A 13,905-nucleotide genomic window follows, 5' to 3' on the forward strand; every position below is an offset into this window, starting at 1 on the left:
TTAAAAAAAAAACTTGTAAGCCACATTTAAACCAAGTAGAATGGTGGTTTTACTGCGTTGAAATTAGTAGGTAGTTTTTGTGATTATTTTAAGATTTTACCATTTTACGATATTGTGTATTTTTAAAACATACATATAAATAATACTCAAAAGGAAAGACACAAACGATTTTTAAAGGTTATTTTAAGTTATGTACATTTACTTCGAATGTAATATAAACTTTAAATATTTAACTATGAATAAATTGATCCAACATGTTAACAATTTATGATATTGTAAATTAGTTAAAGTATTATATTTATTACGATAACGGTGTAACTAAGGTTAAACCTCTCTTTATTTACAATTCACGACTTAGTTTTTAAATGTTAACATTTTCTAGGGTTTTCTGTGCACGTTTCTTATAAAAAAAATGGAGCGTAATCACGTAAACAGTAGCTCAGTGGAAAACAACATTTGGAACGATTATAATATTAAATACTATTTAAATGACTAATGTAAAGATACAACATGCATATTATAGCGATGTGGTGCGAGTCCATGATGGCTTGGCGCCACCATAAAAATATCTTACTTAACTGGAAATAATGCACAATTATCGGATTTTACACAATTTTGATTTTGAAAAACACGAAGAGTCCATAATCGTTGAAATGGATTTATCAGCAAAGGCGAAAAATCATCATAAAAAATGTTTTTCAAATTTTTTTGGTAAGTAAGTATATACTTTTTGATTTTAAAATCTTATTTTCGACAAAAATCACCTTATTTAGATTTGATAAGTGTTGTATAAGAAGTTGAAAAGTGGATTCAGTACAAAAAAATGTCATTTATTAAAAGTATTCATACAATGCATTTCCACTATGAATTATGGACAGTCAACACAATTAATGATATAATTTGAAACACCTCGAAAAATATAGCTTTTTTAAATAATAATTATAGAGCTAAACTAAGTGGAGCACGAACCGCACATCTTTTACGATCTGGTTGAGCGTTCTTGTTCTTTCTCCAACCATCAACTTTCACCAAGTAGTTTAATACACCTAGGACGCCATAAATATTAGATTTTATTCGTTTAAGTCAGTAAAAGATGAGGGGTGTGATTCTTACATGCTTTAACTTTTTTAGGATATTTTCCAAAATATATGTTTTCTGATGTGTTTCAAAATTATATATTTTTAAAAATTATAATTGGTGCATCGTACCACAATGCGTTGTATATTCAGTAGGTACTTATTTATTAACAAACTAATAATGTTGTAAACTTACCTGTTAAACAGTAGAATAATTGTAATATTATATAGATATAATTTTATACGTTGTATAGGCATAGTATAGACCCCGGCATATTTTTTATTTATTTATTTAGTAAATTGGGATTGGTAAGTCAATTTATATTCAATGTGGAACTACATAGTTACATTTTTAATTATACACTATTGTAAATCAACTTAAAATGTAGTAACTATTAATATATTATAAATAATGTAGAGCAAAAAATATTCTATATTTTTTGCCTATTTTTGACGTAAATTGACTTACCTACGTAGCCTTACCTGAACGACAGAATTTTCAGATGATATATTTGTATGTAGGTCACATTACATACTTCCGTGAGAAATTTATTTTCATCTTGACAGAATAACTCAATAACCCATTAGATTGACAAACTGTAAAGATCTGTGATATTATATAAAATAGAGTAACCGGTTTGTAACCTCTGTCATGAAGTGTAATCTAGATTAGATCCGCATTTAAGTCCAGTAGAGTAGGTGGTACAACAGCTATAATCCTGAGATGTGACTATGCTCCATTTCTGTATTAAAATATGCAATAGTATACAATACGAACTGATTCTTACTTTAAGCATTATGTTATTAACCTATTCATATCGAACACTAAGAATAATGTAATAACACTAATAACACAAACGGAATATCTTAAATACTACGTACAATGTGATATATAAATTTTAGTATTCTTTTTCTAGGAATTGGAAAAACTAATGCTTTTAAATTTCTTGTCTACTAAAGAGCTACAAAAATTTTACCACTAAATTTGAAATATTTGTATGGATTCCGTTGTCAGCCAGATATTTTCTCCTATCCCGGAAACCCGGGACTGAAAACATACTGTAAACATACTACAATATCGTAATATTTAAGAGAGCAGCGTTTAACAAGAAATAGCGATGAAATGGGCTTGCTGTAAATTTAATCGAGAAATAGCAACCATGACATTAATCACACTTTCCCTGCCTATCTGCGCATTTGAATAAATCGTATCTGCGCATTCTACTATTATAATACGCATATCCTGGGATAGAAAAACCTGTCAGATATTACAATTGTTTCTATGGTTTTGGAATACTTACGTGGATTTAAAAAAAACTGAAGAACTCAATATACTGAAGATCGCGGCCGTTATGCAGAATCAGCATACAATTTGTGATTTTCTCCTTATTCTCTTCGACACCAATAATAAAATTTTCCAGTTGAATTCTCCATTTGGCCAATCCAGCGTGCGTGTATTCTTCCTCTTCATCTTTTACCATTTATGCTGCCAATCTTTAGCAGTCGCTAAAACTGGCAATCCCTCCTCGATTATCGGAGTCAGGCTCTTAATACTTTGGACGCTGACGACGCACCTGGCGCGTAATGACCAGGCGGATCGATGTAATTAACGGGCATTTTAAAAGTGGTTTTTAAAAAATAATTATCTAGTCAGCAGTGAATACATATGAGCAGTGATAACCCAAGTCAATCTTTTATTATTAGCTCTTTTAAGATTGATTTGTTAAATGGAAAAGAAAAAACTTTGCATGAGCTGAATTTTAGTCAACATTAAGATGCATCACAGCCACGACTTTTCACTCTAATCATTTCTATGGTCATTTTTATTTTTCTTTAGTGGGTTCCATCATTTTGTCGATGGGAATTCCTTGATATACAAAATTGTTCACTACCTTTACGAATGATCTCAACCTAGTTTTTCAACATGACGAAGTAGTTGACTACTCTAAATCGTGGCTAAAGACATGAAGACATGATTATGAGTATGATTATCATCAGTATATCATATATTTATTAATATCTCGCCTCCTACTCTATTTTAATATTCCAATTCTTCGCTCATATAAATGTTAAATAGGATCGGTCTTGTATTATAATTTCATTACTAATTTTTTTGTTGTAAATATAAATAATTAAATTGGCCCCCACTGTCTATAAATAACCTGTGAGACAGTTTCGCTTTTAAAAGCACTTAATCACGATGGACAATATAAACAAATACATCAAACACATCGCCCACTGAGCTAGTGAAAAAATCGCAGAGCACGATCAAATTCTGCTACATGTCGACCAAAACGATTGCATTTGCTTCGCTTGCGATTGTGGAAATTGGAACAGGTAGTTTGTAAAACCTGCTACTTTCATTTGTTATGTGTAAAATAAATCGAATGTAGGAAGTGTTCTCTGGTCGATTGGGACACTGACCATACAAAATTTAACAAGTCGATATATTCAGTTGCCTTCACTGTTAGGAATATTTTGTATGCACATTCTAGAAAATTTTTAGGTCAACGCTTATCATTCTGTTAGATCGTGTATGACAAGATGGCCTGTCACTTTTGTTTACTCAATGGGAACTATCTAGGTGGAAGTTGTATATTGTATTGATTTCCATACTTTCTATTTCGTTACAATTTAATACCAATTACACCATTCCATAAAGCAAACATGTAAAAAATCTTCATTATTTTATATACGTATGCCATACTACTACCCCTAGTATTCAATTATTAAGCAATATTATTCCTTCTTAAGGTGTCAAGTGCTGTATGCGGTATAAAGCGAATAATTTCGAATTTGAATAATATTTGGAAGATAAGCCTGGAAAAATTGTAGATTTTATATAAAATAATATGTGTATTATTACAATTAGGTCATTATTTACAAATTTAAACATTTCATGATCATAAAATATACGAATATTACTAACTATAAAAGAGTATTATTGTAGACGTCGTTTTGTTAAATTGAGAATACAACCATATTTTGGTATCTACATGAAATATTTATTGGAGGTTTAACTTTTTTTTTAATTATAGTTAATAGATAATAAATATCAACATGTATATTATACTTATATATAATTTACTTTATCTAATATTAAATATTATCTTTTCGGTTATTTTCTTTTTGGGATTGTCAATTCTCTCTTAATTTTGGAGAAATTTCAATATATTGCCTTCCGTATATTATTTAATTTGTTACCGTTTAATTCATCCACTAGTAATTTTAATACGATTATTATGTGAACACGAAGTATCACATCGAATTGTGCAAGCTGGTGAAAAGTGAGGTAAAAACAATGTTTGTTCATATACAAGCAGAAGTTTTGTGTTTCTTAAAAATATTTCCCATTAAATAAATGATTTTTGTTTATTTATAAGAAAAAGACTCAAAAATCGATGGATTCAAATGAGCATTCATAATATCTTCTGGCTGTCTAAATAAATGTCTATTTTATCTTCAATTATTTTGCGTGGAGGTAGTTTCCGAGCATGCCATAAGTGGAACACGAGCCATAGGTGTACAACAGCTGTACTAGTATTAGTATATGTATTTATTATGACAGATATAAACTAGATATGTGACTTAAACTCATTTGTTGGCATTGTTTGTATAAATAAATCAAAATAATTCAACAAAAAACATCGGTTTGTTTGCAACACCCAATAACAATAATATCATGTTTCGCTGCATTATTGAATAATAATAATATTAATATGCAATAGAGTAAAGTTCGCAAATAATAACTGGCGTAATGATCTCACAGTGAAGCAATTTTGGTCGTAAACTTTCGCTGTGGGAACCAAACCAGCAAAAAGTACATAATATAATAATGTAATCCATACAACATAGGTAGATCATTTGTGATTCAATTTTGTATGAGAAATGTTTTTATCATAATCCGTATTATGAACAGTGTCCCCAATGTGGTAACCCATATAGATACTTGCCTACTTGCATAATACCGATGCCAAACTACGAAAATTCATTAAAAATAACAACAAAAACTCATGAATATATTTTGTCTCGACTTCTATTGTCATCAAATGATTGCTTATACATATAAAGATCTTTATATATAGATACATCCTTAATTACAAACGGGTTTTGTATCCTGAATGTGTGTGTATTGATTGGTGGACATTTGTTTTGACATTTAGTAATTTTATTATAGGCGTATGACATAATCATATTTTTTGTGATGGTTCATCTTAATACCTTTGCACCCGCGGAATCCAAGTTTATAGAGCAACTGTCCATGGATTTAACAAAAAAAAATGCATTATTTTTGATCTCATAAAAGTACACAATGAGTTAGGGGAATGACTAACAACCATTCCTCATTAACAAATATTATTATAATCTCCTGTGGGTCAATTCCCGGCCTGGCAACATTATTTTTTTTAGTGTATGTTTGCTATGTAATGCATGGCTTGGATGGCAGAGTTTTTTTTGTAAAAAGTATGATTATAATATAACTCTTATCGAAGAACTATATTATACTATTTAGAAGTAATAATTACAAGATAAAAAGATTTTTTTATATAAGTACCACGTTTTTAAATTTTCTGTTAAATCGCATAAGCTTGACAATTATATGTATTAATAATTTAGGACAAATAAGGCAATTGCCAACAAATCATTTTTTTGCTATTTTGCAACAAATAAATATAGAATACTGAAATGTCATTTTAATTTCCATAGTAACGCAAGTATATATTAATAATTTAGTTGCTAGGACCACCCTCTTAGCAACCAATAATAATGGATTAAATTACGGATTTCTTCCGAAATAACTTTTCATACAAAACAGAATTAACTGAAAATGAATTCAATTCTACTTAAAGATGGCTAAAAGTATTAAAAGAATGCATTGGCATCGTGTTCTATGTTCTAAAAGTTTCAAATGTCTAGCTAGGCAGGAAATAAGTTAAAAATTGATTACAAGATTTGTACTGGATAAACAACCACCGGACAAACAAGAATACGAGCTAAGAAAAACGTAAAAAACATGGTAATAAAAATGTTACCTCTTTTTGGTTAGATTATACAATCCACTATATCCAACCAGTATATTACTTACCTGAAAAGTAAACATATTATTATAATGTAACTGACCAATTTATTACTCGTAAAATGAACGTTATTAACGGTATCATAAAACTGCTTTAAGATCAATATTGACAGATTCAGTCCATTAAAATCGTCGTTAAAATATATTCAATTTACCAATATTTTGCAATACTTTTTTAAGGTTTCAAAGAAATCTATTTTATAGCTGTTATTTACGTATTTCGCTTATTAAAACGTCGATTAAAATTCCGGATATCAGAGGTAAATTGTCTTACTTGCAGAAGCTAATAGTTTTTTTAGAGGTAAACAACAAAATCCTGCCGATGTTAACTTTCGTCGTTCGCTTATTGGAGGCTGTCTAATTCAAATTAGGGTTGCGTCTATAATCCACTATTTTAAGATAATCACATAAAACCGTCATAGGCATTATTTGAAAACTGCAAATAGAATTTTAAAACACCATGTTTAATGTTGGAAATATAACAAATAACAGCTGAATCCTGATACTGAACCGATTTTGAAATAACCCCTCACTTCAATACTTTTACACTAATGAACGGAACTGGATTTGATATTTTATTCGGATGCGAACTATTAATATATAGGAAAGTACTATATTTTTGGTAGCTATCTAGCTCATAATATGTTTCGTATACTTTTAATGGTAAATTTGTACAACATGTTTTATTTTATATGTCTAATTATTAGAAAATTATGTGGATTTGCTAAATTTATCACATCTTCAACTTAAATTCAGTACATGAAGTAACGGTATGAGATGTCAAACTGAGAACCTTAAAATTGTTTCGATAACTATATTATGTGAAAGAACATATCACGAAAATATTCTACGAGTTATCTAATGTGTAGGTATATATGCCTAAACAGTAATCATGAATACACCATACAGTATTGAATAAACAATGTAAATAGGTACTACAGTTTACAAGAACCATCTTCATTATTAGTAGGTAATAGTTTTTGTATTGTATCGTTTGATATAACTAAAAAACCTGGTGCCGAAATATGTAAAAACTCAAAAGGCCAAATCTGTCGAAATGACACTTTACCTCTGTGCTCCAGATGTTATCTCGTTCATTTTATGTGTTTCTTCATACTTACGAAATTTCATCACAACACTAACAGTAAGTGTATCTAATTAAAATATTATTATTGACGTTTAAAAGCATTATGAAATTGATTTTTATTCATGTTTACGCTCATATGGGTGAACATAATAACACATTCATCATAAATAAAATGCACTCTATCATTGTATCAATAAATATCGTCATCTCAATATATGTTGTACGTTCTACCCAGGGTTTCCCAAACTATGTACCGCAGAGCGTGAATAAGTGTTTTGTGAATCTACTAGAAGTGTCAAAACAAGCAATGATTGTTTTACTTCAGTTTATTACGACATTTATGCGAAGCAGAATTTTCTTATTGTGCTGCAACAAAATTAAATTCCAGGAACAGGCTCGAGATGCCACACCGGATATAAAAGTTCAACTTTCTAATATTGTGCCTGATATCAAGAAAATTTGAAAATCAATGACCCAAAATCATAGAAGTCATTAAGAGCTTTATTCAATTATATTTTTATGTTTTGTTTTAAAAATATTTATTAAATAAATAATTATTATTTTCACTCATTTCTTTATAATTTACTGATTATATATTATTTATCTACCCTACAAAATAAACAAGGAGTTCTAGGAGGAGGATAAACAAAAAGTTCAGGATTCGCGGGGAAAGTTTCTACAGTACATAGCTTGATTTATGGTGTTTTTGAGAATATTACTGAATTTCATACATCCGTCAGCATAATCCATTTTATCTGTAATGGTTTTAAACACTGGGTGGAAATAAATAAAATAAAGTCTTGTAAAATTAAAATAATTATATAAAATATCTTAATTGGATTCAGATTGAATCAACCTGGTGGGTTGGTAAAAGGTTTTGAAAAAAAGAGATACCTACATACGTCATAACCATAACTCTCTAAATAACACAACCAGGTGTCTATTACTTACCAACTGATATTTTGAGACATCTTATAGTTTGACATTTACAAGATAGTTGAATATACCACTATTAATTGACAGGAAAACTAAAGCAATCCAGTTATATTCATATACCCAATCAGAGGCGCCGTATCCTTCTAGGCAATATTTGCAGCGGACGCGAGCGAATGGACCAAAGGGCGACCTCTTAAGTTTGTCTCTAAGCACCGGCCGCCCCTTGATTCGGCGTTCTTTGAGACTGAACATTTTATTTAAATAATGCTCAAATATAAATAAAATATAAAATAATATGTACTTATATCATATTACATATTATACGGAGATGTTATTATTATTTCAGCGTACTCGATTTTTTGAAATGATATTTACTATGATATAATATTTTATGTTACGCCTTGTTAACAAAAAACGCTATGTACGTTAAGTATCTGTAATTTACTTATTTGTTTAAAAATAATCGTTGTGTATGTGATACCTATCACAGATGAATAAGTAAAGTTTTTTTATTAGTTGAATATTTCTAACTAAGAGCGAGAATTGTTTGCACACAAGGGCTGTCGCCTCGCGGTGGGCCTGTGCACTGTAGTAAATTTAAAATTCCATTTCCCAACAAAGTCATTACCAAAGTTACTACCTACAACTAGGTAGTATAATAATATATTAAGTTGGATAGATATAAGAGAAAGTAATATTTCCTAATGTGGGTTATACTTATAATATTTATGATATTTAAATGATACAGTAATAATTGTCGTGTTACTTTCTGAAAATTATTCGTAATTTAAGTTTGAGTAGGTAATTATAAAAAATCATTAGTAAGTAAACATAATCTTAGAATAAAAATATATATCCTACTTTTATTGGTGTAAAATTCCTGATTTTTTATCAATTTAATAAATATTAAATTAAATTCAACAAACAGCATTTAAATAATTACATATATTTTATGATTCGAAGAGTTGACTCGTACTGAGTACATAACAGCTACAAAAACTGAATTATGCTATGATTCCTGTACCATTTTTATACATTATTATGTAGGTATGTGTTTTTATGTAGGTATATATTTTTAGAATATATTAAGTAAATTATTTTCATCCTAGAGCCGAAGTGCAAAGTTATGAAGCATATACTATAATAATCATTTTCAAGTTCTGCACAATAATATGTTCTGACTAATTGTATCAGCTATAGGCTTTGGATGTAAGCACCATAGTCGGATACTATAACCAAAATACTATTTATCATTTTACCAAATAACTCCTAACTTTATATTAATCTGAATTATTGTTTTTTTTTCAGTATCGAAACGGCGGGTCTTCAAGTCTACGGAGGATACTACAGCGGTGCTGCTCCTCATTTCAGCATTCTTACTTTCTGGACACTATTCCTGACTTCATTCCTGACAACAATATTCTTATCACATAGACATCGATAGATTATACGCCAATAAAAAAACAGATGTAAATAAAACCTCTTCAGTAGGTATTAAAAAATGTATAAAAATGCCTACAGACATAAAAATATTTTAGTTTATTAACGGTTTCAACGTACTACTAATTAATTTAACTCGAAATTGCAAACATAATATTTTTTGAATTCGCAATAAAAATAAAACAGAATTATTGTAATGAATACATAATTTAGTTTCAAATATGTGATGTGATTTTTGATGTTGCAAATAATACTGAATACTTATTGTCGGCTCATTAGCACAATAAAGTGCTCAAAATGAATAAACATACAAATAAAACATGTTTAATTACTGTTTTACATAATATATATTCTAGATTACTTCGATCTTAATAAATGAGAGAAGACTTTTTAATTTGCAAAATTCATTCAATATGTTCATGAATTAAATTTTCGGCGATTAATTATATGGGTTCATGTTTATTTTATCGTTTTGCTAAGAAACAAGTGCAATTAATTTCGATTTGATTATTTTAAAAATAGTTTTTTTCAAGATGAATATGTATAAACTAGATATAAAGATCTGGTGAAAACATAATAAATATAAAATATATTCTTATTTGGTTATTTTATAATAATAAATACTACTAATGATTTCATAGTTCAGATTCTATGCCGTCGTAAATAGGTCGATAATTAAAAAAATTGGGGTAAGTTAGGGGTAAGACTGAACAATCCATAAACATTGTAGGGTATGCATTTATGGCATTATGATATCCTCTCTTTTTTCATTATGGAATGAACATAATTGTTATGATCAGTTATTATAATTGTATACTATAAAATTGTTAAACATTTAAATTATTAAAGTCATATTTTTCATAAGATTTCCTTACGCATTGAACCCTTTTAAAGTAAACTTACTTTATAACGTCCATTATATAGCAAATTAAATATTTAAACTCTATTCACTGAAATTACTCCAAATTATTTATTTTAGACATATTTAGAGCGCGTGCACCAATAAATAACTGTTGAAAACCTCGCCAAAATTCTAAACATAAAGTATTATTAGATACTAGATAAAAGAATAATTTGAATGTATTAGCAGTTAAAATACAATAGGTGTATTAAATACTAATTAATAATCACATTGAAATACTATGTAATACAATTGCATAAATTAACTTTTAATAAAACACGAGTTCGTGATATTTTAAATACGGGACTAATTTGTGAGTTAACTGAGCTTCTATATAATATGGTTCAATTTACCATACTGTGTTTTTGATAATCGGGATAACAAAAAACGTAGGTATTATTAAATGGAGTAAAACAAAATTTGATTTTTTTTTTTGAATTTGAAAATTTGAATTGAAATATAAATCGTCAAAGATTTTAACCATCCCTAATATTCTCTTTTTGATTGGAAGAAATCAAAACATCCAACCTCCATATTTTAAATTGAATATTATAATATCTTTGTTCACTCATTTTTCACAATATGGTACACATTTTCAACAGTTCGTTTAAAAAATATCGGAATTAGATGCGAACAAAATTACAAACCTGGACAAATGTATTTTCAAACCAGTACATTTACATATAGTATGTTTTAATCGTAATTAATTGTAGTTTCACCTAAGTAGATTTTATACGTATTTAATTCGTAGATACACATTAAATACTATGTAACATATTAAGTATTATTAATACATTAAGCCTAACCAGTAACACAATAAATAATATCAATAATATAGAAATAATGTTTTTATGTAAGCTCTTAAATGTATTAGATACTGTGTATGTAATGTATTATGTATGTATGTAAGTATGACATAGTATATTTATAATAATATATAAAAAATAATCAGTTATTAAAGTTTTGTTTTGATTTGCACCCTGACATGCAATGCCAGACCAAGTGATATATTATTATTTTTCAATTTGCCAATCGTAAATTTTCCAACTATTAACAATATTACTTCATACGATTTTAATTTTGAGAGAGAGAGAGGTGTGCACCATTAAGCTTTATGAATATGAATTATCATTTATCAAAATTAAAAACAATTTCGCGAAAATGTCACATGGTCTATAAAAAATGCATATCAGAGACCATTTAATAAGTTTATAAATACATGTATAAAAATGAGAAATTAATATTTATCCGCAATACCATGATAATATAAAGCGATTATTTTTTTTAAAGTCACGTTACAACAACTTTGTTACATTTTTTATAAATTCAAATAATTGTTTTTCATCTTTATAAACATTATGTACATTATAAGGATTCATATTAAGTATACTTCGAAGAATGATATTTTTTTATATCCTATGATACCTGTTGAAGATAATATTACATGAGTACGTATAAAACAATCTAATACTATTGAATTAATTTATACTAAATATGATCGGCTTGTTGCGATATTTGACCAACGTATACTATATATTTACAATTTCCACAGTATATTTAATGGCGTTTACAATTATGAATAAATTAAAAATACTATAATAAAGTGTATTTAAATATAATGTAATCGTATATTACCATACTTGTATTGATTCAAGAAAACATGCTCGTATTAGCACTACGATTACATACATATTCATACAAAAAATAAATTAAGTAATTTAGAGATTATTCCTATTCAGAGAGTTAGTGATATTTTTACAATTTAAATATCTATTGTCATTGTTTTTTTACGAGATTTGGTAAATTGTAAAAAATAAAAATAATGTAATCAAATACGCCACACATAATGATAATAAAGTTGGTAACTGTTCACAGCAGGCCGTCGATAAAAACATAATGACTTATGTATTAATAAGTATGAGCTATTTTAAGACAGCATTATTTTAAATATATGTATTGTGGAGTAAATTTTCCATTTATTTAGTTACCATACGCACACCTGGTGTACAACTTTATGAAAGTGATTTATTATTATTATGTATATTAGAAGTATTTATATTCATATACATTATAACATATTCTATCAACTTTATTATAATATTAACTTACCCTTTACGATGCTAATAAATCCCGTCCTTCCAGTGATGTCACCTTGGGTTACTGTACAATATTGAAAATACTAGAGTAGATAAAAAGGAAATGCATATTTTGAAAACACAAAAAAAGCTAATGATGTTTCATCATCATTATTTGTTATTTTTTTATGTATAAAATGTTCTAAAGGCATCAAAACTTAATTATAATCATACGCGTATTTCTATACATTCTTACATTCTTCATAATAATATCTTGATCTCATGCCTAATTTTCATATCTCTTTCTTACAATTGAGTATGTTGCTTTTTATAACTTATGGGTACTTTTAGATGAATCTCTTTTGTTCTTACTGAAATGCGACACTCTGTATGCAATGTACATTTATAATTTATGATAGGTAAATGAAATCTGACGGATAACTATCAATTATATGTATTTACTGTATAATGCTATCGATTTTGAAAATAATAACATTTTAATTAGATGCTAGAAATCGCCGAAAATGAAGATGATGAAGTGCATACTAACTGAAATATTTGCAATTTAATGAGACGAGTAACATAAGGTGACATTGCAGTAACTGGAATGTTAATATCACAAAAATGTAAAATTTTAATGAAATTATAGTATGTTTATATTTTTTAAATATTTTTATTCAATAAATAAACCAACTGATAAAATTGTATTTACGTATTGTTTTTTTAAACCCTTTTTATACTCCGAACTATACGTAAGACCACGTGATAGATAAATATGTATATTTTGCATACGAGATTTGGATGTTAGCCATTTGCCAAAATCATATTGAGCCCACATATATTTTTTTTAAATTCATATCTTACTTGTGAAGACTATTTTTGTTATCATTAGGAAAAATAGCTACAATGATATTAATACATACCTACTATAAATAAAAGACAAAAGCAAAAGGAATATAATCGTTGAAATTGTCTATAGATTGGTACTACTTAATATAATATTACAGCCTAACATGATAGTAAAAGTAAGTTTAGAATAACGATACATATTAGTTTATTTATTATGTATGAATATTATTTAATTTTACACCCTTTCTCGTTATTATTATGTTTTACTCTTTATTATTATTATTATTATTTTCCTGTAATTATCTAGTCTATGCAATCCATGATATTAATATTTTTTTCTTTTGTAGAAGAACAACAACATAAAACAGAAAAAAATTAAATTAAATATAAAAATTTATTAATAATCAAGCAAGTTAAGATTTTTTTTATTAATATGGATATAAGTTGTGGTTCTGGATTCTCGA

General features: G+C 27.8%; 1 protein-coding gene across 1 annotated transcript in view; it reads left to right on the top strand.

The window, feature by feature from the left end:
- The window catches only part of Ance-3 (angiotensin-converting enzyme Ance-3), a 244,654-nt gene extending 234,772 nt beyond the window's left edge, over window positions 1-9,882 (top strand). Inside the window, exon 12 of the mRNA XM_085953539.1 lies at window positions 9,485-9,882. Within this exon, the coding sequence (XP_085809665.1) occupies window positions 9,485-9,620 (136 nt within the window). The 3' untranslated portion in view covers window positions 9,621-9,882. The remainder of the gene's footprint in view (window positions 1-9,484) is intronic.
- Window positions 9,883-13,905: the final 4,023 nt, after the last annotated feature.

This window comes from Rhyacophila brunnea, unplaced genomic scaffold (assembly GCF_057557595.1).
Source record: "Rhyacophila brunnea isolate RB1 unplaced genomic scaffold, BYU_Rbru_1.0 scaffold_10, whole genome shotgun sequence".
Classification (NCBI taxonomy): Eukaryota; Metazoa; Arthropoda; class Insecta; order Trichoptera; family Rhyacophilidae; genus Rhyacophila; species Rhyacophila brunnea.